This window comes from Lithobates pipiens, unplaced genomic scaffold (genome assembly GCF_037356315.1).
Source record: "Lithobates pipiens isolate NorthernLeopardFrog02 unplaced genomic scaffold, aLitPip1_a1.2 Scaffold_23, whole genome shotgun sequence".
In the NCBI taxonomy this organism is placed as follows: Eukaryota; Metazoa; Chordata; class Amphibia; order Anura; family Ranidae; genus Lithobates; species Lithobates pipiens.
Window position 1 is genome coordinate 217850183 of NW_027507785.1, and position 27379 is coordinate 217877561.

General features: G+C 42.6%; 1 protein-coding gene across 1 annotated transcript in view; it reads left to right on the forward strand.

The window, feature by feature from the left end:
* The first annotated feature begins 264 nt into the window (after window positions 1-264).
* HCCS (holocytochrome c synthase) overlaps window positions 265-27379 on the forward strand; it is a 30815-nt gene continuing 3700 nt past the window's right edge. The window contains exons 1-7 of the mRNA XM_077452865.1: window positions 265-422; window positions 2347-2472; window positions 4524-4646; window positions 10730-10866; window positions 11935-12083; window positions 17166-17285; window positions 25260-25346. Of these exons, the coding sequence (XP_077308991.1) occupies window positions 2352-2472; window positions 4524-4646; window positions 10730-10866; window positions 11935-12083; window positions 17166-17285; window positions 25260-25346 (737 nt within the window). The 5' untranslated portion in view covers window positions 265-422; window positions 2347-2351. The remainder of the gene's footprint in view (window positions 423-2346; window positions 2473-4523; window positions 4647-10729; window positions 10867-11934; window positions 12084-17165; window positions 17286-25259; window positions 25347-27379) is intronic.

Below are 27379 nucleotides of genomic sequence, written 5' to 3' on the forward strand. Positions count from 1 at the left end.
AAAAAAACGCGGACTCCCGGCGGACTCCCACTTTAAGGACAGCACTTTAACAGAAAGTACAAAACCTTCCAAAAATATCTTGTATTTCTGCAAATCCCAGGCTTAATAAATAACAGAATGGCTCAGTATTCGCTGCAGACTGCAGGTAGTGGAAGGAAAGCAGCAGGTCAGGAATGCCTCAGCTCTGCATCGGTTTGCTTTATATAACACAGACAACCCAACAAGCACAACTTCCTGGTTGGAGTTACAGTCCCCTAGGCAACAGCCACAGCGAGGCTCGACACGCATGAGTTCCGCCAGCTGTTGATGAGGTCACGCGTGTGCGCCGCGTCCTCGTGCAGTAGGATTTACCCCTTTCCTATGCTGGACCGGTGTGTGGAGGGCAGATAGAAGCGGAACCGAGCCCGGGACTACAGAGAACGGTATGTATAGGCGGGATAGCGGGAACCCGAGGGACATGTATGTTGTGTCAGAGCGGGGACAGGAGAGGAGGACTCTCAGCTGTGACCTCTACAGGGCACCTCACCTGTGACATAACATGTCATGATGTGGATGGGAGCCTAGCAGTGCGGCTTCCCTAGAACTACATGGGGTAACACCGACACACACACACACACACACACACACACACACACACACACACACACACACACACACACACACACACACACACACACACACACACACACACACACACACACACACACACACACACACACACACACACACACACACACACACACACACACACACTACCTCTAATAATTGAAATGTCACTAGGGAACACTTTTTTTGTTGTTGGAGTCAGTGAGCATATATGCCTGCTGTGTCCCATTTAGGAGATTTGCCTTAATTCCCTGTCCTGCCAATGCATTGGATGTGAATGGGACCTAAAGGCTCATTCTCTCTATATGTGGTGACCTGTGTTTTTCTGCACAGCACAATGCAGGGCACCACTGGGGCATATGATCCATGGTTGTTTCCTCTGTACCTCATTCACACTATGTATGGCTTACTTAGAAAGATCGCCACTCGTCGCTATCTGGTCTACGTGGTAAGCACACCCCTGCACCCTGTACGTAGCGCACCCCAGATATAACTGGCCCTTTGAGGGCAACCATACTGCTGATGTGGCCCGCAATGCAATTGAGGTTAACACCCCTGCACTATGACATGTTTTGCCATGCCCGCCAAGGCTTAGTCATAGAGATTATGCTGCTGGCTGACACAGGGAGCCAGATCACATGACTAGTCTGGAGCTGCCTTAAAGCGGAAGTAAACTCTCCCACTCCCAAGTCCACAGTGCATCATATCACGTGACAGACAGTGCAGATCCAATTGGCTGTCTCCTGTCACATGATATGATGCACTGTGGACCTGATGATGGTGTGCTTTGATGCAATTGTCTTTCTGTGAGCATAATACTTTACCACTTTTTACATTAATTATGTAATAGTTTTAGGACAATGCATTAGGTTGGTGCGCCCTCTCTTTTTTATGGTTTTAGTTGTTTCGGACTCCCCAGTCTTATGAGGGCAGCAAAACGAGACTTTTCCTTAGAAGCCAGGATGGAAATATAGCTTATTAACATTTTGTGTGCCCACTCCCAAGCGCAGGAGATTTTGTGTTTGTCCCTATTTGGAAGAGTCTGCAGGAGCCTGGCATTGTGCCTGCGGCCCATGCTTTGCATTTGTAAAAGGTGGATGTTAGCCTTTAAAGCTAGAGTAGTAAGTATAAAGAATACACAGTGCATAGCATTGGGTTGTAATAGTTGCATATGTGGTTATCAAAGTATGGTGGGCAAACCAATGCATTTAGGATCCATGTTGACCTGGGCACAATCCACCAGAAGGTATTCCTTTCCTTTTTGTCCGTGGATGCCCACTCAGGACCAGTGACCAATGCAGTCAATCCAGCACGGTCTGCGACACAAGGCTTAAAGATCTGAAATAGGCAGATGGCTTCTTGATGATTAATAAACATGAAGTCATGGGATGGGATGAGATGTGTAGTGGGGGACAACCTGGCAATGTAAGACTGACTGGGCTTTTTTTTTTTTTTCTTATTTTATTTTTTTTATCCAGGGAAACAAAGTGTCAGATTCCAGATTTCTTTAATGTGAACATGTGGTGTTTCTTCCTAATAAAGGACATCTGCATTATTATTGTCTGCTCTACAATGCTGATTTTTAATTTGTCTGACGTCGGAGGCAATTTTTTGATTTTCAGTTGTGAACCAAAAGTGGGAATGAGTTTTCACTGATGGACTGCAATCAGTATCTATTTGTTTTGTACATTGATTTATGAGTTTTTTTTTTTTTTTTTTTTTTTTTTTTTTTCTTGGAAGATAAAATGGGTGCTTATGCATCAGCTCCTACCCCGCCACAGCCATTGGCAGCAGTTTCCGACACATCATCTCAGTCTACAGTATCTCCACCACCAGGATGTCCAATGCATCAGAACAAGATGGAAGGTAATACTACCTGTAATTATGACAAAGATACACAGATCACAAAGAGAAAAAATTCTCTCATTATGCATTAAAGTATATGTAAACCCTAAATTTGCTTTTCAGTTTACCATGCCTCACTGTTAACAGTTTACGTAACATCAGCTGGTGTTCCACATTTTTACCTTACTTGGTATATTCCTGCAAAAGTTAAATGGCTTAAACGGTCAAAAAGGATTATTTTTTTTTTTTTTTACTCGGAGCATACTGAAGTTGTTTACTTGGGTTACCAAGTCTGCTGAGCCAGCTAAACATATTCAGAAATTTGCTTTCCTTAAAGTGTTTTGGATAGAGTGGGGAGGCACTAGAAAACCTGTCAGTTTTTATTGCTGTCCGTGCCCCTATTAGGGAGATTCACCCTCTTTATTCTGTTTATTGGTATCCTCAAAAGTGAAAGTAAAAGAAAATCCCCAATTTTTGGTTGTCACCAGAACGGTAATAGAGGGTACATTTTCCACTGGTGACCTTGAGGACACCCTGAGAGCTCTCACTTTGGAGGGATTTCCCTCACTTCCTGTTCCTGTGAAGGGAAATTTGCCCAGTGGCAGATGGCAGAAAAAAACGACATGGGTTATTACCCTCTGTTATGCTATCCAATATGGGGAAAAAAAAAATGTTTTGCCTTTTTGGTAACATTTTTAAAGTGGTTGTAAACCTCAGACATGACCTATAAACAGAATATCCTTCTATAGCAGTGGTCTCCAAAGTTTCTAAACAAAGGGCCAATTTGACTTCAAGGGGCCCAGACTAGCCAGCGGGAGTGGAAACCATTGCAGCGTTAGTAAGAGGAAACAAAACCTCAGGCTTGGTGGTCAGCGGGAGGAATAGTGCTCATATTGGTGAGAATAATCTGGCCCCAAGGGCTGGATAAAGGCAAGCAGAGGGCCCAATCTGGCCCATGGGCCACAGTTTGGAGACTGCCTATTTTATAGTATATACTTGTCTCAATGTACATTTATCCTGCAAAAATAGATATTATTATTATTATTATTTTTGGTAAAAGATGGACTAAGGACCAGTTAACATCACATGCAGTTCAGTGTGGTGTGTGTGTGTGTTTTTTTTTTTTTTTTGTTAAAAAAAAACGCATGGAATGTAGGTTATGGTTTCCAATGGCATAGTTCACACCAGTGCAGTCAATTCCAGGGCTTTCCGTTTTCCAGACAAAAAAAAGTAGAACTTGCTGCATTTTTACTGCACTGGAACGCAGCAAAATGCACAAAAAAAAAAAAAAAAACAGGATAACAAGAGCATCTGGAAATGCATCAATTGAATTTTGAGTTTAATTATATTGCCACTGTACTATCTGCCCTCATGTTGTAAAGTGCTGCTCAAACTGTTGGAGCTATATAAATCCTGTATGATAATACAGAAATGCATCTGGAACATATCTGGAGTGTGTTTTTGTGGTGTGAACCAGCCCATAGCCTTTAAAGCTAGAGTAGTAAGTATAACGAATACACAGTGCATAGAATTGGGTTCAAATAGTTGCAGATGTGGTTTTCAAAGTACAGTGGGCAAACCAGTGCATGTAGGATCCAGTTTGTCCTGGGCACTATCCACCGGAAGGCTTTCCTTCTCTTTTGCCCACATGTATACCCACTGAGGACCAGTGGCCAATGCAGTCAGTCCAGCGTGGTCTGCAACATAAGGCTTAGACTAATAAACATGGAGGCATGGTACGAGATGTGTAGTGGGGGGACAACCTGGCATGTAAGACTGCCTGGGCTTGAGTATGTTTCCCTGGATGAAAAAAAAAAATCTGTGTCAGATTCCAGATTACTTTAATGTGAACAGGTGATGTTTCTTCCTAATAAAGGACATTATTATTGTCTGCTCTATAAAGCTGATTTTATATTTACTTAAAGGCAATTTTTATATGTTAGATGTTCAGTTGTGAACCAAAACGGTGAAAGCATTTTCACTGATGAACTGCAACCAGTATCTATTCGTTTGTACAGTGATTCATGTGGTATGGTGTTTTTATTTTATTTTATATTTTTCTTTCTTGGCAGATAAAATGGGTGCTTCTGCATCAGCTCCTACCTCGCCACAGCCATCAGCAGCAGTTAAAGACACATCTCAGTCGACAGCATCTCCACCACCAGGATGTCCAATGCATCAGAAAAAGATGGAAGGTAATACTACCTAAAATTATGACAGATACACAGATCACAAAGAGAAATACTTGTATCATTATGCATTAATGTATGTGTGAGCCCTAAATCTGCTATTCAGTATGTTTGTTGCTATACCTTACTGTTAACAGTTTACGTAACATCCACGTTTATTACCTTACTTGGTAAATGCCTGTAAAATTTAAATGGCTTAAAGGATCAAAAGGGAGTTCCACAGTAAAGGGATTTTTTGCTGTGAGCAAAGTTGTTTACTTTTGGTTACCATGTCTAAGCCAGATATATATATATATATATATTATAACCACTACCAGACCACTTTTTGCGATTTGGCACTGCGTCGTTTTAACTGAAATTTGCGCGGTCGTGCGACGTGGCTCCCAAACAAAATTGACGTCCGTTTTTTTTTTTTTCCCCCCCCACAAATAGAGCTTTTATTTTGGTGGTATTTGATCACCCCTGCGGTTTTTATTTTTTGCGCTATAAACAAAAATAGAGCGTCAATTTTGAAAAAAACGCATTATTTTTTTACTTTTTGTCATAATAAATATCCCCCAAATATATATATAACATTTTTTCCCCCTCAGTTTAGGCCGATACGTATTCTTCTGCATATTTTTAATAAAATCGCAATAAGCGATTATTGATTGGTCTGCGCAAAAGTTATAGCGTTTACAAAATAGGGATAGTTTTATGGCATTTTCATCAATTTTTTTTATTTTATTTTTTTACTAGTAATGGCGGCGATCAGCGATTTATTTTTTGTGACTGCGACATTATAGCGGACACATCGGACATTTTTGACACATTTTTGGGACCTTTGTCATTTATACAGCAATCACTGCTATATAAATGCAGTGATTCCTGTGCAAATGACACTGGCAGTGAAGGGGTTAACCAGTGGGTGGCAGTGTAGGGGTTAAGTGTTCCTAGGGGTGTGTTAATAGCTGTGGGGGGCTGGGCTTTCATTTAGTGAACACTGATCTTTGCTCCAATCACATGGAGCAGAGATCAGCGTCACTAGTTGCTAGGCAGAATGGGAAAATGCTGTTTACAACGGCATTTCTCCATTCAGCCGCCCCATGAGACAATCGTGGGTATGCCCGCGGCAATCGAGTCTGCGGGACCCGCGACCGGACTCGCGGGGTTCCCGACCAGCACGCCGGCATGCGCGCGATGGCAGGGCGGCATTAAATATTGGACGTACCTGTACGCCAATATGCCTGCCCGTACCATTCTGCCGACGTACATGGGCGTGCGCTGGTCGGGAACCAGTTGCTGACCAGCCGCCGCAGTTAAACTGCATGTTGGATTGGCTGCGCAAATCGTCGTAGCTGTACTTTGCTCGTGCACAGCCCTGTGGCGATCGGATTAGTTGCAGAACTAATCAATGGCTTGGGCCTGTAGATCGATTTTTGGCTTGGACCTGCTGATTGATTCTGGCGAAATGAAATGTGTAATGTAAACGCAGACAGAGGAAGTGATGTCATCTCCCCGCGTGGAGCCCTTTTCGAGTTCCATCGCAAAATTAGAAGACATCCATAGTGAGTAGAGCAAGCCCTACACTAACGCCAGGACACACAGGCACGCTTTTCACCCACTGATATCACCCCCCTGAGTCTTCACTGATCACTTGTGACGCTAAACTGCGTTAGGGCAGTTAGTGACAGTAGTAGGCTTAGGGTTTTCCTATATATTTCATAATAAAGGTTTTAACCCCTTGATCACCCCCCACGGTTAACCCTTTCACGCCCTGTCACAGTGGCATTAGTATAGTTTACAGATCTCTTTTATGATTGCTGTATTAATGTCATTGGTTAGCTAGTTTGCATCAGTTAGCTTCAATCCCAGACAGACTCAGATTTTAACCCTTTTGATTGCCAGTAGCGCACACACCATACACCTCCCTTACTAGTATAGTGTTTGAAGGGATCATTATCTTTCCTCTGGGAATGCTAGTATAGATCTGATCAGTAGTATAGTGTTTCCCAAAAACACACAGTGCTATGATCAGCCCAGACACCTGCCTTTGGACCCTCTGCTCCGCCCACCCAAGTGCAGTATCAATTTATCACTGTCACTTACAAAACTGCAATGTTGGCGGAGTCATGCCTAATCCCTGTTAGCACTAAATAGTTATTTTTTTCGTAGCGATTCAAGCAGTCGCTGACAACCAGGTGCTCCCTCCTTTTTTTTTTTTTTTTTTTTTTTTTAACCTGTGAGTCGCATTAGCTGTAACTAAATTTAGTGGCCAAAATGTCCAAACAGAGGTACACTAGTGAAGAGACCTATATGTTGCTGAGCATGACAGATGAGTGAAGGGGAGGCCTCTCTGTCAGATTCAGGCTCGGTATGCAAACCTGTAGAGAGCAGTGGCACCCTGACAGATGGGTCTGATGACAAAGTAGTGGTCCCTCCTAAGGTCAGGCGTACCGTTCTTCTGTTGCTGAGGTTGCAACAACCACATGGTTCTCGTATGGGCAGAGAGCCAATACTAGTGCCACTCAAACTTCCGGTGAACTGGAAAGTGTCAGCGGCCTAGTACATCCTGGTCGTAGACAAACCAGAACTGCAGTAACACTTGGTGACGTTCAAGTCCCATAAGTGCAGTTCAAGTTTGCAAATCCTGATTGGCAGCCCAGTGTAATAAATTGGTTGCAGAGAAGTGGAGGGACACTCGGAAAGTTTTCGTTCTGTCTTCTATTCACGCAGATATGACAGTCCAAATTATGACTGGTGTTGTTGAGAAGCCCCTCTTTGTCCACGAATACAAACTTAACATGAGAGGGGTGTACTTCAATGTCCAGATGATGGCACTGTACTTAATTGCCCGTAAGGCCAGACGCTGGTATGAAAAAAAGTGTCTGTATACTTATTCCAATTGGCTCTGCTAAACGCTTATGTGCTATATAAAGCATCGGGAAGAACTGGATCCTTCCTAAAATTCCAGGAAGAGATCACAGGCCTTCTGTTTCCAGATGGTGCTGTGGCTCAACTTTACAATGCAAATACAGTGAGCCGACTGCGTTGGAGGCATTTTCCTGATGTCCTCCCTGGTACCCCTGCCAAAAGAACACCCCAAAGACAATGTTGTGTCTGTAGAAAACGCGGATATAGGCATGACACCCACTTTTTATTGTCCCTGGTGTCTGCATCGGTGACTGTTTCTGTTGCTTCCACACACTAGTGGAGTATTAGCATAGGGTACAGCACAGCAAAGTCCTAGGGCACACTATCACACATGGTCTTGAAAGATGTTCGAGACCCTAAGCTGGAACATTTATAGTTAAAATAAAAGTGTAAAAAAAAATAAAGCCTAAAATAGTTGGTTTATTGCTCTTCTCTCTCTATTCTGCTTTTTTATTTTGTGCTTAATTGTAATCTTTTATAATGTTTATTTTGTAGGTATATCCTACTGTTATACTGTAACGTTACTGTGTTTTTATTGTTAACCATTATTTGCTTTGCGGGTATGCCATTCAGCTGCAGCACAGGTTTATTTTGACAGCAACAGGGTTTGCTCTCGTAATGCGTAAATCCATGACTCCAGCCTTGTAGGAGGTGATTTCACCAAAACAGTTAAAAAAAAAAAAGCGCATACGTGAAGAAGCATAGGGGCAAGCGTGGACATTAGGGACTCATTGCCCCTATGCTTACGCATATATTTTTAGTTGCCTTTCTTGGCAGAGATTTCTTCATCCACATCGATCTGAAAGAATGATGCATGTATGTCCATCATTAGAAGTGGATGGATGCAGGGTGGCATTTTTTAATAATGGGCATACCATCGATTGGTGTGAATGGAGGAATCTGTTGGGTTCTCTTTTTCATTTAACCCACAGGCTGCATGAATAAAAACATTACAATATATGACCAGCAACTGCTATGTTGCCGGACTTTGAGTCATTATACCAGAATGATGCCTGCCGGTTTAGGTGTGTGTATGTGTGTGTGTGTGTGTGTGTGTATATATATATATATATATATATATATATATACATACATTATAATTTTTTTTTTTTTTTTTAAGCCGGTGGTTGGCTTTCATGTAAAAGCAATCCTAGCTGCTAGTTTACTTCTCCAAGCAGTTGGAGGGAACGTCCCTCTCCCGCTGTCTTCCATGGTTTTTTTCAGGCTCTCCTGTCCCACCAGGGAACCCAAGAATGCAGCCGGTTTTTCCGCCAGCTGACCATAGAGCTGATCGGAGACTAGAGTGGCTCCTATCATCTCTATGACCTAAGAAACCGGAAGCTACAAGCATTTCATGACTTCGCCGGATGTAAACGGCGCCATTGGGAAAACATCTTATCACACCAATCTTGGTGTGATCAGATACTTTAAGGGCTGAGGAGAGATTTGGAGTCTAATAGACCCCCACATTTTTCAAAAAGAGTACCTGTCACTACAAACTGCTATCATAGGGGATATTTACATTCCCTGTAATAAAAAATAAATCAGAACAGTGTAAAAATAAAAAGCAAAATGAATAATTGCAAAATAAATAAATACATTTTAAAGCACCTCTGTCCCCACTGTGCACGCGCGCAAAGGTGAACACAAGTGTCAGTCTCATGTCGCCAGTAAACACCAATTGCACCATGCATGTGAGGTATCGCTGTGAACGTCAGATTGAGAGCAGTAATTCTAGCAGTGGACCTCCTGTAAATCTAAAGTGGTAAAAATGTTGCCTTTTTAGTAACCTTTTAAAGTGTTTGTAAACCTCAAACATGAAATATGAACAAAGAATATCCTAGAGCAGGCTCTCCAAACTTTCTAAACAAAGGGCCAGTTTGACTTTAGAGGTGCTGGACTGTGGCTAGTGTGAGTGGTAAACATTTCAGTGTCTGTGAGGGGAACACCTCGGGCTTGGTGGTCAGTGGAAGGAGGAATTGTGCCCTGTGGTTGGTGGCCAGTGGAAGGAGGATTTGTGCCTGTATCAGTGGGAGAAATCGGGCCCCAAGGGCCGATTAAAGGCAAGCGGAGGGTCGCAGTTTAGAGACCACTGTTCTATATAGTATATACTTGTCTCAATTGGGTTCACTAGGTGTTATATCTGTCTGCTGCTTTGTCCCTCTGCTATCAGCATGAGTCACTTCTGACAAGTTTTCCTGACACCAAGAAAAAAAATGGTGACTGTGTCGAGGGGGGTGTGACTCTTTTCCCTCCAGTCGGCTCTCAGAGCTCTCCTCACTTTCAGCTCCTCACCCCCTTTTTTTTCTGAAATCTCAGACCAGCTTTAAAATTCTGGACTTTGATCAAATGTAGAGAAGACTGCAAATAAACAGGCTCAACTTATGTAGGAGGATCTGTTTCATCTCTGTATATCACCTAAGCCAGTCACTTCACTGGGTATATGAAAGGGTTTCCAGCTACTTTAAATACAGAAAACCGCAGCAAATAATGAGCATCCATCTTCTTCTGCTGTTTTGCTTCAGTACAATTAATTTGATTGGTTGCCGTGCGTTACTACACTTATGAATATGATTTATAAGGGAACGCCTCTTTGGTTTTTAACTTTCAGTAGACCTGATAAAACCTGGACAGCTTATACTGATCATTAGAAGGAAATGCTCACGCAGAGGTCTCGGTGAAAACCAAATTACAGTTCTCCAGAGATAAAGGTGGATGGGTAAAGGCAAATCTCCACCTTTCCTGTAAAGGTTTAGTTACATTGTACACCCTCATGTCTCCTGATGCTTTCTACTAATCAAGTTAGCCCACCAATCCAATATTCTTTTTTGGATCTGCTGATTCTCTTGACAGTTGGTTTCTAATAAAAGGAAGCATTTACATTTTCTCTACCATCATATTGGAAATTTGAATTGCCAAGGACAACATAAAGGCACAAGGAAATGAGCAATAGGATTGGTTTTGGGCTGGTACATTGTACCTAAGGAGGTTGCACATCAACGTTTTGTCAAATATGCTATGACTTTCAAATCTTTCTAATTTCTGGGTATTAATATACTTGTCCACATAACCTTGTCTCTGTACACAATATTATGTTTTGTGGATTAAAAGTTTTTTTGTTTTGTTTTTTATTTTTTATTTTATTTGAATCTTTTTTTAAATTTTTTTTGTTTCAGGTTGTCCAGTGCAGAAAGCGGTTCCCCAAAATGCTGAGAGCCAGAGCTGTTCAGGACCAGCTCATCAAGAACGAGCTTATGAGTATGTTCAGTGTCCAATGAGAGCAGGCAGTGAAGATATTGATCCCAGCAATATGGTATGATGTTACATTGTTGCTCTCTAATAGAAACTTGGGCCTCATCCAAACCATGCATACAAAGCTAATAGAAATAACCAGGGGAACTCCCAGTAACCTACAATGATGGACTATATCGGCCACAAAAGGAGTCATATTTAATTTAAAAAAACATTGTTTTCTGAATAAAACAATCCAAAAGATTTAAGTGAGACTCCAATAGGGGAATAGGTATAAAAAATACAAACACAAAAATATACACGCTAGGTTAACATGATCCATACAATGGTATGATGTTGGCTGTGCAGTCAACATTTCGCCATTAAATTGGTTTCTTCAGGACCCAGACATATGACCAGTTTAAATTGGATTACCACTGAAACTCGGCAAGAGGTCAATCAACCCAAACGCCTGGGATGGACATAAGAGTACACCAGGCACCAAACACAGGATAGATGGTGAAAGGCAGCAATCTTGGATTAAACCGCAATCTAAGACATACGGAGACGAGTAATTTTACTGACAAATAGAAATTGCAAGACACACATGTTTGCGGTGAGGGATAAGCATGTAGTGCCACAAATTTGTGGATGCAAATGTATAAGACTTTCGAAAATATTGGTCATGTCAACATCATGTTGACTGCACAGACAACACCATATCATACCACTGTATGGACCATGTTTATCGAACTTGTAGGTTTATTTTTATTTGTATGGGGTTATGTGTGTGTGTTGGGGGGTTTTTTTTTTTTTTTTTTTGGGTCTCGCTTAAATCCTTTTGAAAGTTTTATTATTAAATAAAAACTTTTATTTTTATTTTTTATTTTTTTTATATAAAACTTTCAAAAGGATTTTAAGCGAGACCCAAAAAACAAAAAACAAAAAAAAATAGTTTTTATTTAATAGGTCTCCTTTTTTATGGCCTATATAGTCCCGTCATTGTAGGATACAATGCTTACAATTATGGTGTTCGTTTTAGGCATATTTTTAGCTATTTACCAGTAGACATTTCATGAACTTTACCAGGGAATGTTGTTTAATCCTTCTTTCCTTTTTTTTTTTTTCTTCTTTTTTTCCCCTTTTCCAGATGCCTCCTCCGAATCAATCCCCAGCACCAGATCAGCCTTTCTCTCTATCTTTAGCCCGAGAAGAATCCACAATTCCTAGAGCTCAAAGTGATAAAAAATGGGTGTATCCTTCAGAGCAGATGTTCTGGAATGCTATGCTACGAAAAGGGTAAGCCATACAAAACATCTTAAAACCTATGAAGTGAAACCTGACTAAATATATTTGCGCCTAAATACATAGCATTAACCACTTGCTTACTGGGCATTTAAACCCCCCTCAGTCCCAGACCAATTTTCAGCTTTCAGCGCTGATGCACTTTGAATGACAATTGCGCGGTCATACAATACTGTACCCAAATGAAATTTTTATCATTTTTTTCCCCACAAATAGAGCTTTCTTTTGGTGGTATTTAATTATAGCTCAGAGTTTTATTTTTTGCTAAACAAACAAAAAAAGATGCAAAAAAAATAAAAAATCATGTTTTAATAGTTTGTTATAAAATTTTGCAAACGGGTAATTTTTCTCCTTCATTGAAGTGCGCTGCCTTGGTGGGCACTGATGGGCTGCATTGGTGGGCACTGATGGGCTGCATTGGTGGGCATAGTTAAGGCGGCACGGATGGGTGGCACGGATGGGTACTGATGGGCGGCTCTGATGGGCGGCTTTGATGGGCACGGATATGTGGCACTGGGGTGCAGCACCTTTGTTGAGGCAGATTGTGGGCACTGCTGGGTTGCACTGACGGGGGGCACTTTTTTAATGTGGCACTGGCAGGGGGCAGGTGGGCACTGCCAGGGGGCAGGTGGGCAATAGCAGGGCTGGCCATGATCGGGACTGATGTCCCGATCACGGCCGCCGGTGATCGGCTTTTTTTTTTTTCTGCGAGGAGGAATAATAGCCGATTACCATCTCCGTTATATCACATGATCAGCTGTCATTGGCTGACAGCTGATCACGTGATAAGGGGTCGGGATCGACCCCTTGCACGGATCGGTGATCAGGCGAGTCTCGTAGACTCGCCGATCACAGAGCGCGCAGGGCGCTCGTGCACGGGACTACGTCTATTGACGTCGTCCCGGAAAAGGAGATCCACGCTGTAGCCGTCATTTGGCTATAGCGCGGATCTCAAGTGGTTAATTATACTCTAAGCCAGAGGTCATCAACCCTGTCCTCAGGGCCCACTAACAGGCCAGGTTTTATGTATTACCTTGGGGAGATGCAGACTAGAATACTGCAATCACTGAGCAGCAAATTATATCACCTGTGATGTATTTCAGTTATATTGAAAACGTGGCCTGTTAGTGGGCCTTGAGGACAGGGTTGATGACCACTGCTCTAAGCTGTGAGGGTGGTCATCAATGCAATTAGAAAGCTGTACTTGCTATTTGCATCCTGAGTATTGGGCATCAAATGGGCAAGCATCTTATTTTAAAGACAGAGATCCATGAGTTAATTTTAAAGCCCTTCTGTAATCAAAACCCATTTCAAACCTAATCACCTTAGGACAGAATGTGTGTTACTGGTGGGATTACCATGTACAAGTAAATGGCGGGGGGGTGAGGGGTTACAAAAGCAAACAAGCGCAGCCTCCACATTTGCAAACCTTGACCTGTAAAACAACCTTTTCAGTTTAAAATAGGAATGCAAGGCAAAACACTATTTGTACTGTAGATTTTTTATTTTTATTTATTTATCACATAACCTCTGTTCTTTGCTGCATAAGGGACTTGGGTAGGGGTGGAACCTCTTTGTGATGGGGGGTGTGGCAACCACAGTATTTTGAGTGGAGCACAGTCCAGTATAAAATGCAGAGACAGAAATGCACTGTATAATACTGGCAGGGGGCGTATAACAGGAGGCAGAGAAACAGCATTACACTGATCTCCCCAATGAAGAGCTGTGGGAGGCGGGGCATGTCAGCAGAAGTTTGATCATTTGAGTTCAGACAGGCTGTGCTCCTTTTTGGTAGAATGCAAGAAAGCTGACAACACACTGGAATTTATGAGCTTACATGCCCTGGTGTGATCAGTTTTAAATAGGAAAGAAGGGGAACTGGCAGGATCATCGGGTATTGCACAGAAAGGGGGTTTAATACAAGTATATGGTAAAATAGACACACATCAGAAATTTGAAATGATGGGGTAACTAACTTTAAGGACTGGTGTGCTGCAACAGATACAGTTAGGAGTTAAGTAATTAGGTGAGAAGTTAGTCCAAAGATGGAGCAGAACTGAGCAAACTATATTCTGTTGCTCAATTGGCCCCAAGAGTTGGTCAGTAGTCAGCTTGCATTATGAACACTTTTTTGAGCACGCTGCCTTTCAGATTTTTCATGAATATAAAATGAAAACCATGTACCTTGTTAATGAAACTTCTTGTGTTCTTTTTTTTATTTTTATTTTTTCTACTGAAGGAAAACTACACATTTTATAGCTTATTCATCCTGCACAAGTCTGGGCTGAACAGGACACATAGAAAATAATGTTCACACCATACAGCGAGGAAAAAGTATTTGATCCCCTGCTGATTTTGTATGTTTGCCCACTGACAAAAATCAGTCTGTAAATTTTAATGGCAGGCTTATTTTCACAGTGAGAGACTGAAGAACAACAAAAAAGTTATATACTGATTTGCATTTTAATGCATGAAATTAACTATTTGACCCCTTCGCAAAACATGAGTTAGTACTTGGTGGCAACCACAGAGGTCAGACATTTCTTGTAGTTGGCCGTCAGGTTTGTACACATTTCAGAAGGGATTTTGTCCCACTACTCTTTGCAGATCCTCTCCAAGTCATTAAGGTTTTTCGAGGCTGATTGGTAACAATCTTGTCTCTGACATCATTGGACAGCTCTTTGGTCTTTGCCATGGTGGAGATATTGGAATCTGCTTCTGTGGACAGCTGTATTTTATGCAGGTAGCAAGCTGAGATTAGGAGCACTGCCTATAAGGGTGCTCCTAATCCCAGCTCGTTATCTGTATAGAAGACACCTAGGAGCCAAATCTTACACGCGTCTTCCTTGTTTTGAAAATATCTCTGACATCTGGCACTATACGATCCTGTCCATGGAAACCCTATTTTTCATCCGTCTGGAGGATAGGATCCGATGAAAACGGACAGGAGGTCTGTTTTCATCCGCTCTCCATAGAGGACAGTGGGGACAGGCTTTGACAGGTCCGTCTCCACACAGTGAGCAGAGATGAACCTGTCATCCGACTGCTCAGTGGGGATCAGCGGAGCAAACCGTGTAAATTTGCTGTCCCCTCAAAATAACTAAACACAGTCATTAATGTCTAAACCGCTGGCAATAAGTGAGTACACCCTTAAGTGGAAATGTCCAAAGTGGGCCCAGTTGGCCATTTTCCCTCCCCGGTGTCATGTGACTCGTTAGTGTTACAAGGTCTTAGGTGTAAATGGGGAGCAGGTGTGTTAAATTTGGTGTTATCGCTCTCGCTCTCATACTGGTGACTGGAAGTTAAACATGGCAAAGAACTATCTGAGGATCTGAAAAAAATTATTGCTCTACATAAAGATGGCCTAGGCCAGTGTTTCTCAACTCCAGTCCTCAAGGCGCCCCAACAGGTCATATTTTCAGGATTTCCCTCAGATGAAACGGCTGTGGTAATTACTAAGGCAGTGAAACTGATCAATCGCCTGTGCAAAATAATGGAAAGCCTGAAAAAAAATGACCTCTTGGGGTGCCTTGAGGACTGGCCTTGAGAAACACTGGCCTAGGCTATAAGAAGATTGCCAAGACCCTGAAACTGAGCTGCAGCACAGTGGCCAAGACCATACAATGGTTTAGCGGGATAGGTTCCATTCAGAACAGGCCTCGCCATGGTCAACCTAGGAAGTTGACTGCAGGTGCTCTGTGTAATATACGTTGATTTCCCAAAGAAAAACTCTGTATGAGTGCTACGAGCATTGCGACAGAGTATGAGGTGGGGGGGGGGGCAGGGTCAGCCTGTCAGTGCTCAGACCATACGCTGCACACTGCATCAAATTGGTCTGCATAGCTGTCGTCCCAGAAGGAAGCCTCTTCTAAAGATTATGCACAAGAAAGCCCGTAAACTGTTTGCTGAAAACTGACTAAGGACCTGGATTACTGGAATCATGTCCTGTGGTCTGAGACCAAGATAAACTTATTTTGGTTCAGATGGTGTCAATAATGTGTGGCGGCAACCAGGTGAGGAGTACAAAGACAAATGTGTCTTGCCTACAATCAAGCATGGTGGAGGGAGTGTCCTGGTCTGGGGCTGCATGAGTGCTGCCAGCACACGGGAGCGGCAGTTCATTAAGGGAACCATGAATGCCAACATCTACTCTGACATACTAAAGCGGAGCATGATTCCCCCCCCCCCCCCCCTTTTCGGAGATTAGACTGCAGGGCAGTATTCCAACATAATGACCCCAAACACATGACCACTGCTTTGCTAAAGAAACTGAGGGTAAAGGTGATGGACTGGCCAAGCATGTCTCTAGACCTAAACCCTATTGAGCATCTGTGGGGCATCCTCAAACGGAAGTCGGAGGAGCACAAGGTCTCTAACATCCACCAGCTCCGTGATGTGGTCATGAAGGAGTGGAAGAGGACTCCAGTGGCAACCTGTGAAGCTATGGTGAACTCCATGCCCAGGAGTGTTAAGGCAGTGCTGGAAAATAATGGTGGTCACACAAAATCTTGGCACTTTGGGCACAATTAGGACTTTTTCATTTAGGGTTGTACTCCCTTTTGTTGCCAGTGGTTTAGACATTATTGGCTGTTTGAGTTATTTTGAGGGGACAGCAAATATACACTGTTGTTCAAGCTGAACACTCACTACTTTACTTTGTAGCAAAGTGTCATTTCTTCAGTGTTGTCACATTAAAAGATATAATAAAATGATTTACAAAAATGTAAGGAGTGCATTCACTTTTTGAGAGATGCCGTATGTGTGAAATAGCTCTATCTAATCTTTGGTAATTAAAGAAAATAAATCGGAGATATCCATTACCATTAAATAAAATCTGAAATTGTCTTGAAGAAAACGAAGTATAATCCACCTCGATGCACCACAACAAGTAGTTGTGGTGATAGGTACAGCTTTACTAACACATGTCAAAGCTGCAAAATTGTACTTGGGCATTAAGATTCTTGGGTATGAAGGGGTTAAAGGACATGGTTTTAGTCATGAGACCCCAAGTATCTAATATTGGTGAGGTCAGATTTGTTTCATTATTATTGTAAACACCTTGATTTTGTGCATCAGGTGGAAATGGAAGGAAGAAGATGTTGATCAAAAAGATATGACAAATATTATTAAAATTCACAATCAAAACAACGAGCAGGCCTGGTCTGAAATCTTGAAGTGGGAAGCTCTCCATGCTAAGTAAGTATTTAGAATATACTACTGTTTGACAAGTGATGTTACTATTATACAGTGTATATACCCAGGGCCGCTGATAGAAATCATGGGGCCCCGTACAGCCTACCTGACGGGGCCCCCTTCAGTTCCACGCTTGGCCCTGCCCCTGGTCCCTCCTTAAGGCTGGGTTCACACCATAGCGATGCGGGAACGCCGCAAATCCGCGGCGTTTTCCCGCATCGCATGCCTCCCGCCGGCAGTTCACACTGCCCTATGCGGACTGCTGGGAGTGTCAATGAAATGTTAATGACACCCCCAGATCCGTCCGCATATCGCAGTGCGATCTGCACACTCGCACAGGAATCGGATCGCATGGTGTGAACACCCATGCAATCCGATTCTGCTGCGGACCAAAAAAAGGGTCCTGTGCGAGTTTGCGGCGGGAGCGATGCGAATTCAGCCATACTATCTGTATGGCTGAACTCGCATCGCTACGGAGATCGGATGTGATTTGCACTACAGTGCGGTGCGAATCACATCCGGATCTCCCACCCGCAGCAGTGTGAACCTAGCCTTAGCCCCACTCCTGGCCCCTCCCCAGACCTTGCCTTGAAAAAAAGTGCAGACTTGTCTACAAGTGATATTTATTTTCTTGTGGTGGTATTTGGTCACCTCTGCGGTTTTTACTTTTAAAAAAAACAAAAAAATGTAAAACTATTTTGAAAAAAAAAACAAAAACACACATATATATATAATATGTATGTGTGTGTATATACACATATATATGTGTATATATATATATATATATATATATATATATATATATATATATATATATATATATATATATATATATATATATATCTATATATATATATCTATATATATATATATATATATATCCACATATACACACGTGTATATATATATATATATATGCTGCTGCAGTAGTATTAGTAGATCTCGAATTAACACACCTGGCCCCAGGAGTCACTTTTTCCATGATCTTGCTGCTGCCTAGAGTGCCGGTGTCCATAAACTACTCCAGTCATGCCAGCTGCTTCTTTTTTTCTTCTGCCACTGGCGGCCCCGCTCGCTTCACTGCTTCAGAGCAGAGGGAGAGGAATTACGCCGTGGCGCCAGGAAACGACATGCTGGCCGGGACTTGAGCCAGCATGAGGAGCGGGCGCGGAAGAGACATTCTTCCGCGCCCGAAATAGAAAAAATAGTCCCTCCCCCTGTCGCCACCTGCAGATACTGAGCTCAAAATAAAAAAAAATAAAAAACTCAAAAAGTAACAGGGGGGAAGGGGAGGATGAAGCAGACAGATGTTTGGTCATGGTGGCTGGAGGATTTTTTATTTTTTTTCATATTAATTAGTTCTGTGGACAGGTTTCCCGGGCCCCCCCTGCTGGCCAGGCCCGGTACAACAGGGCCAGTTGTACTGGCCTATCAGCGGCCCTGTATATACCCATAACAAAAAGCACTTTCTGTAAGCCAAAAGCATAAGTAGATCGGCCACAGACATGTCTGTGTTCTGCTAAATAATAAACTAGAAGGTTCCACCAACTCATCAATGACATTTCACATTGAACCAGTCATGGGGAAAACATGAAGAGAGAACTAACATAGTTGAGCAGCAAAAGCTCTGACAAGGAGGCTTGTTTACCAATGGCAGGAGTCTGGTGGACAAGATGGGAGAACTAGAGGTGCTATTGTATGAGGAGAATTTAGATTTTGTGGTAATTTCAGAGACTTGGTTCAACAGCTCTCTTGATTGGCTGACAACTGTGCAAGGGAAGGACAACATCACTAATGGAGCAAAATAGGAGGCGGAATACTTATGGGTAGGGCTAAAGAGGGAGGAAACAAAGGGGGAAAGTAATACTGGGAGTATGCTTAGACCCCCTAACTAGAGGGAGGAGGGGGAAGCGGATCTCCCATCACAGCTTGCAATGGCGGCAAGGATGGGAAATGTCATTATATTGGGGGCTTTTAATTGCCCAGATAGAGACTGGGCAGAAGGAGCTACACATTTGTCTAATTCCTGGGTCAGATGGTAAATGCACCAACAAGAAACTATGCAAATACTAGACCTACTGATTACTAACAATACAGACCTGATCACAGAAGTGCTGAGGAGAGTAGAGTAAAAACAAAACCCTATAAATTCTTTAAGTACATTAATAGTAAAAGAGGGAGGACAGATCATATCGGCCCATAGAGAATGATGAATGGAATCTGGTTATAAAGGATGGAGCGATGGTAAAGGTTTTGAACATATTCTTCTCAGTCTTCACGAGGGAAACGAGGCTTCAGTAACCAAAACTGCAAGGTTTATCCTCATTACACGTCACAGGAAGCACCCCCATGGTTAACGGGATAGAATTGGGAATAGATTTGAAAAACGTAACATAAATAAGTCACCGGGACCAGATGGCTTGCACCCGAGGGTCGTTAAGGAACTCTATCAAGTAATTGCCAGACCATTGTTCCTAATTTTTACAAACCATCTGATTGGAATGGTACCAGCTGATTGAAAAAAAGCCAATGTAGCACCAATATTTAAAGGACCAAGATCTATACCTGGGAACTACAGACCAGTTAGCCCATCGTCAATAGTTTGCAAGCTCTAGGAGGGAGATAAGGTACAATGTACAAGATTAGCAGTAATCAGCATGGCTTTATGAAGAGTCGTTCTTGCCAAACCAGTCTATTAACCTTCTATGAGGCGGTGAGCTGCCATCTAGATAAAGGTAGTCCCATAGACGTGGTTTATCTGAATTTTGCAAAGACCGTTCCCCATAAACATTTACTGTACAAACTAAAGTCTGTTGGCATGGACCAAAGGGTGAGTACATGGATTGAAAATTAGCTACAGGGGTGAGTTCAGAGGGTAGTGATAAATGACGAGTACTCGGAATGGTCCAGTGTGGAGAGTGGGGTCCCCCAGGGTTCTGCCCTGGGGCCCATCCTATTTAATTCATAAATGATCTGGAGGATGGGATAAGCAGCTCAATCTCTGTATTTGTGGACGATAATAAGTTAAGCAGGGCAATGGCTTCTCCAAGGATGTGGAAATCTTGCAAGAAGATCTGAACAAATGAATAGGGTGGACAACTACATGACAAATTAAGTTTATTATAGAAAAATGTAAAATAATGCGTTGTGGTGGCAAAAACACAACTGCCATCTACTCACTGGAGAACCTCTGGGGGAATCTAGGATAGAAAAGGACCTAGGGGTCCTAGTAGATGGCTTTGCTTGCAGCAGCTTGGCATTGCATGCCACTGCTGAACCTCTCAATAGAATATTGGCATGCATTAAAAAGGGAATTAACACCAGAGATAAAATGATTCTCCCACTCTACAAGACTCTCTCATCCGGCCACACCTGGAGTATGCTGTACAGTCATCAGGAAAGATGTGCTGGAATAGGTGAGAGTTCAAAGAAGGGCAACAAAGCTAATAAAGGGACTGGAGGATCTTTGTTATATGGATTACGAGCGCTAAACTTATTCTCGCTTGAGAGGGGATATGATTTCAATGTACAAATACTGTACTGGTGACCCCACACTAGGGCATTTAACCGCTTCAGCCCCGGAAGAATTTACCCCCTTCCTGACCAGAGCACTTTTTGAGATTCGGCACTGCGTCACTTTAACTGAAAATTGTGCGGTCATGCGACATTGCTTCCAAACACAAAATTGACGTCTTTTTGTTTTTTTTTTCTCCCCACAAATAGCTTTCTTTTGGTGTAATCTGATCACCCCTGCGGTTATTTTTTTGCGCTATAAACAAAAAAAAGCAAAATTTTTGACACCTTTTTTGGGACCATTTCATTTATACAGCAATCGGTGCTATACAAATGCACTGATGTCTATGTAAAGGACACTGGCAGTGAAGGGGTTAACCACTAGGGGGCAGTGTATGGGTTAAGTGTGCCCTGGGGAGTGTTTCTAACAGTGGGGGGGCGTGGCTACATGTGACACGTCAATGATCTCTGCTCCCTGTGATCGGGAGCAGAGATCAGTGACACTGTCACTAGGCAGAACGGGGAGATGCTTGTTTTAAATTGGCATCTCCCCGTTCTTCCTCCCCATGAGGCGATCACGGGTATCCCCGCGGCGATTGAGTCCCCGGGACCCGGGAGCCGACTTGCGGAGCTTGCCACGCGTGCTCGATGGCCGCCTCTTACAGGGCGACGTACAGGTGCGTTAGTTTGCCTGTACGACAGGGCTCGACAAAACCCGGGCGCCAGGTCGCATTTGTGACTAGAATTAGCGACCTGGGGCAGCACAGCTGGGGGTATCCTGTCTCCGTGGACCCCCCCCCGGCGTGATCGTGTCGGCCCGTTCCGCCGGCGGCTGGTAATTGAGTCCTTCTGCGGTCCTATGATTCCTTCTGAAATCTGGCGCCCTCTTGTGGTGGTCGTTGGTATGACAACCAGCAATGCTAATTGAGCTTCCCCCTGCCTGGTTTTATTGCCTGCCTATCTCCTTCCCTTTATTTAGAACCCCTAAACATTATATATATTTTTTATTCTAACACCCTAGAGAATAAAATGGTGGTCATTGCAAAACTGTCTGTCACACCGTATTTGCGCAGCGGACTTGCAAGCGCACTTTTTTTGGGAAAAATAATTTAATAAAAAAATAAGATAACAGTAAAGTTAGCCCATTTTTTTTATTTTTTTTTATATTGTGTAAGATAATGTTAAGCCGAGTAAATTGATACCCAACATGCCACACTTCAAAATTGTGCCCGCTCATGGAATGGCGACAAACTTTTACCCTTTAACCACTTTCAGACCGGACCAATTTGCTGGTCAAAGACCAGACCACTTTTTGCGATTCGGCACTGCGTTGCTTTAACTGACAATTGCGCGGTCGTGCGACGTGGCTCCCAAACAAAATTAACGTCCTTTTTTTTCCCACAAATAGAGCTTTCTTTTGGTGGTATTTGATCACCCCTGCGGTTTTTATTTTTTGCGCTATAAACAAAAATAGAGCGATAATTTTGAAAAAAACGCATTATTTTTTACTTTTTGTAATAATAAATATCCCCCAAAAATATATAAAAAAACATTTTTTTCCCTCAGTTTAGGCCGATACGTATTCTTCTACATATTTTTGGTAAAAAAAATCGCAATAAGCGATTATTGATTGGTTTGCGCAAAAGTTATAGCGTTTACAAAATAGGGATAGTTTTTATAGCATTTTTATTAATAATTTTTTATTATTATTTTTTTACTAGTAATGGCGGCGATCTGCGATTTTTATTGTGACTGCGACATTGTGGGGGACCCATCGGACATTTTTGACACATTTTTGGGACCATTGTCATTTATACAGTAATCACTGCTATATAAATGCAGTGATTCCTGTGTAAATGACACTGGCAGTGAAAGGGTTAACCAGTGGGTGGCAGTGTAGTGGTTAAGTGTTCCTAGGGGTGTGTTACTAACTGTGGGGGGGTTGGGCTTTCATTTAGTGTACACTGATCTCTGCTCCAATCACATGGAGCAGAGATCAGCGTCACTAGTTGCTAGGCAGAATGGAAAAATGTTGTTTATACAGCATTTCCTCCATTCGGCAGCTCCGTGAGACGATCGCGGGGATGCCCGCGGCGATCGAGTCCGCGGCGATCGAGTCCGCGGGTCCCGCGACCGGACTCACGGGGGTCCCGACCAGCGCAGGAGCGCGCCGCCGGCGGCGGCGCGCTCCCGATGGCACGGCGGCAACGAATATATGTACGCCAATATGCCTGCCCGTGCCATTCTGTCGACGTACATCGTCGTGCGCTGGTCGGGAAGTGGTTAAAATCTCCATAGGTGACGTTTAAAAAATTCTACAGGTTGCATGTTTTGAGTTACAGAGGAGGTCTAGGTCTAGAATTATTTCTCTCGCTCTACCGATCACGGCGATACCTCACATGTGTGGTTTGAACACCGCTTTCGTATGCGGGCGGGACAGGGTGCATTTAAAATTATTTATTTTTTATTTTCTTACTTTAACTTTTATTTTTATTTTTTTCACTGTTTTAAAAAAAAATAAAAAAAAAAAAAATAAAAAAAAATTGTCATTTTTATTCCTATTACAAGGAATGTAAAAATCCCTTGTAATAGAAAAAAGCATGACAGGTCCTCTTAAATATAAGATCTGGGGTCAGAGAGACCTCAGATCTCATATTTACACTAAAATGCAGTTTCAAAAAAAATTGTCATTTTGAAAAAAAAATAAAAATAAAAAAAAAAGTCCCTCTAAGAGCTATGGGCAATGACTTGGAGACAGGTGGGGGCTGCGCTATCTTCCTCTCGCTTGTCTCCATGTCAGGCCAGGGACGGGTCCGGATCGCCGTTACCGACCTGGCTCCTAACTTTTTTTTTTTTTTTAAGCTGGCTCCTAGATTCCAACCAAATTTGTCAAGCCCTGCTTTACGAGCCCTTCTGCCGACATAGCTCACACACACACGTAGGACTTGTGTTTTTTTTCAATCTTACCAACTGTGACTATGTAAGGGCTTGTAAATTTATAGCATACTTGGCTCTGAGTTTGCCTTCCTCCAGTGTTGAAAACCTTAGTAAGGAACTAAGAAGGGTTTAGGTCTGTTTTTTTTTTTTTTAAAGCTTGGTTAATGCTGCGTACACACAATCAGAATTTCAGCCCGCAAAAGACCGATTTTTTTTTTTTTGTCAGAAAATGCGACCGTGTGTATGCTCCATCGGTCTTATGCTGGCGGAATTCCAGCCAGCAAAAGATTGAGAGCATGTTCTCAATTTTTCGCTCTGGAAAAGTTCCTATCCAAAAAATGAAATTGTCTGTGGCAATTCCGACATGCAAAATTCCTACGCATGCTCAGGAAACAATTCGATGCATGCTTGAAAGCGTTGAACTTCATTTTCTCGGCTCGTTGTACGTCACCGCATTCTTGACAGTCCTAATTTTAGCTAACTTTTGCATGACCGCGTGTATGCAAGGCGAACTTGAGCTGAATCCCTTCGGAAAAGCCGTTGTATCTTTTTCCGAAGAGAAATCCAATCGTGTGTACGCAGCATAAGTGCTATCTTAAAGTATAAAGTATGGCCAAAGTGATTTTGCCTATACTTCTGTAGGTCACAGGAGTGCAGTTCATTCTGCACTCCGGTGCCCCCTTTTTTTCAATCAACAGCGGACTAAGGTCAGCTGACATCACTCAGTCTGTCCAGGCTCGGGAAAGATCACGACTTTATGGACAGGATCTACCCAGATGCCTGGGCCCGGCAGCTGGATCAGCCTCTCGGTGACCCACTGGAGAACTGAGACAATTGCTCATGGGCCCCCCCCCCCCCCCACAGCCTTATGTTCCAGCTAGCACTGAAGGGGCAGAGCAGAGAGCCGTTGATGGGCAATCGCCAACTCTCTACTCGGCAAAGGCTCCGTGATCAACTGCCTTTGTTCAGCTCTTGGTCTTAGAGGCCTAATCCACCTAGGTGGGTGTACTTATTACCAGTGACATGCAGTAGTTAGAGGGTGGGTGCCTAAACTATGCAAATAACAACCATTCGAGAACCCTTCATTTGGTCAGAAAATTTAGGAAGCTTTGGCTGTGTTTTTCAAAAGGATTGTTCTTATAGCAAAAATAAAATTGGACCATATTGTGGCTATTATTCAGATCTTGGCTTGATTTTTAACTTCCTTCAAGAGGGAGGCATTGCTGATTGTTCTACAGTGAAAGCACTGCCATGTTGTCATCCTGCATGTCTAGTTTAAGATAGACCTAAAGTAGACTGCAAACAGATTTAAAGCCCTTTTCCCGACATCCCCTGAAACAAAAATGTGTTTTAATTACACTTATGTTATTATGCTCAGCCGTGTTTGTATTTTTGGAGAATATTGCAGCTCTAACCTGAAACCAGCTACAGAAATCCACGTGTTTCCATGGCTTGTGCGCTTTAAAAAAAAAATTATAATTATAACTGGTTCTTAACATTTGTATTGTTCTCTTTTTTCCTTTTTAGAGAATGTCCCTGTGGCCCCACTTTAATTCGCTTTGGAGGTAAAGCAAAGGAGTATTCCCCCAGAGCACGAATCAGATCATGGATGGGGTATGTTTTTTTTTTTTTTTTTTTTTTTTTTTTTTTTTCCCATCTGAAATATTTTTGTTCCTCAGATAAAAGTAACTCCAGGCTAAATGTTTTTTTGTGAACTGTTTAGAAAGGATTTGTAATTCTCTTCAGCTAGTCCTGTGATCTAGACTGTACAGAGAGGTCGGTGATCTTTCTTTTCTTTACTGCAATTAAGCAATGCAGTTTGATCAAGGCCCCTACTTAGCCTGCTAATTACACTGCCAAGAAGCAGCAACTCTGTTATGAGGTTTTCTATGCTCTCATTCCTCCGGTAAGCACATGAAGCGTTAAGCAGACCATACAGGTTAGTCTTGTTGGTGTTCTTAACTCACAATTTGGATTGTTAAGGTGGGCACCCTTATTATATACAATCTTTGCAAACTAAGCTGGTCATTCACATTACCATATTTGTACGATCTTTTCATCTCCAGTCAATCGCCTAAACCTGACTGACTGGGGAGATTATATTATATATTTTTTAGTCTCTATTTATTATGAGCTGAACTTAAAGATCTATGACTCTTTCTATGTACTCAAAAGGCCTATTTCTCTCAAATATTGTTCACAAATCTGTGTTAGCACTTCTCCTTTGCTGAGATAATCCATCCACCTGACAGGTTTGGCATATCAAGATGCTGATTAGACATCATGATTATTGCACAGGTGTGCCTTAGGCTGGCCACAATAAAAGGCCACTCTAAAATGTGCAGTTTTATCACACAGCACAATGCCACAGATTTCGCAAGTTTTGAGGGAGCATGCAATTGGCATGCTGACTGCAGGAATGTCCACCAGAGCTGTTGTCCTTAAATTGAATGTTGATTACCATAAGCCGTCTCCAAAGGCATTTCAGAGGATTTGGTAGTACATTCAACCGGCCTCACAAACGCAGACCACGTGTGACCACGTCCAGCATCTTCACCTCCAAGATCATCTGAGACCAGCCTCCCAGACAGCTGATGCAACAATCTCGACCTGACTGCAGGTCCTCATCGTAACTGACTTGAGTGGGTAAATGCTCACATTTAATGGTGCCTGGCACTTTGGAGAGGTGTTCTCTTCATGGCTGAATCCCAGTTTTCACTGTACAGGGCAAATGGCAGACAGCATGTACAGCATTGTGTGAGTGAGCGGTTTGCTGATGTCAACATTGTGGATCGAGTGGCCCATGGTGGCGGTGGGGTTATGGTATGGGCAGGCGTATGCTATGATTCTGATTGTAGTCTCCAATGTGTAACACACCACACCAGTAAAGGAAAAGTGTCATCAGAGTTGCAGAGACAGGCTTCCACCACCAACACTACTGCCGCTTACCAGCTAGACTGATCCCATCACAGAGACCAGATATCGCCACAAGTAAAACACTCCCTCTGCACATGGACCGCCTGGAGGATGTATCCCTATTAGGCACTCGGTTCAAGTAGTTGGAAAGATCCTACGGCCACACCCCTCATTGCCCAGCACATATATAAACGAGAGGAATCACCATAGTGTAATAAAATCTTAGGTTTAATAAATAAAAAAAGGATTGCACTTAGGTTTAATAAATAAAAATAAATAAAGTGCAATCCTTTTTTTATTTATTAAACCTAAGATTTTATTACACTTTGGCGATTCCTCTCGTTTATATATGTGCTGGGCAATGAGCGGTGTGGCCATAGGATCTTTCCAACTACTTGAACCGAGTGCCTAATAGGGATACATCCTCCAGGCGGTCCATGTGCAGAGGGAGTGTTTTACTTGTGGCGATATCTGGTCTCTGTGATGGGATCAGTCTAGCTGGTAAGCGGCAGTAGTGTTGGTGGTGGAAGCCTGTCTCTGCAACTCTGATGACACTTTTCCTTTACTGGTGTGGTGTGTTACACATTGGAGACTACAATCAGAATCTTTGCTGATGGGGAATATGGACTAATATTTGAACACATATATTTTTGGTTTATATTTTAATCGTTGTTTTATTTATCTATTTCACATAGTATTCTTGTATCATTTTAGCGCAGCTTTTTTGGAAA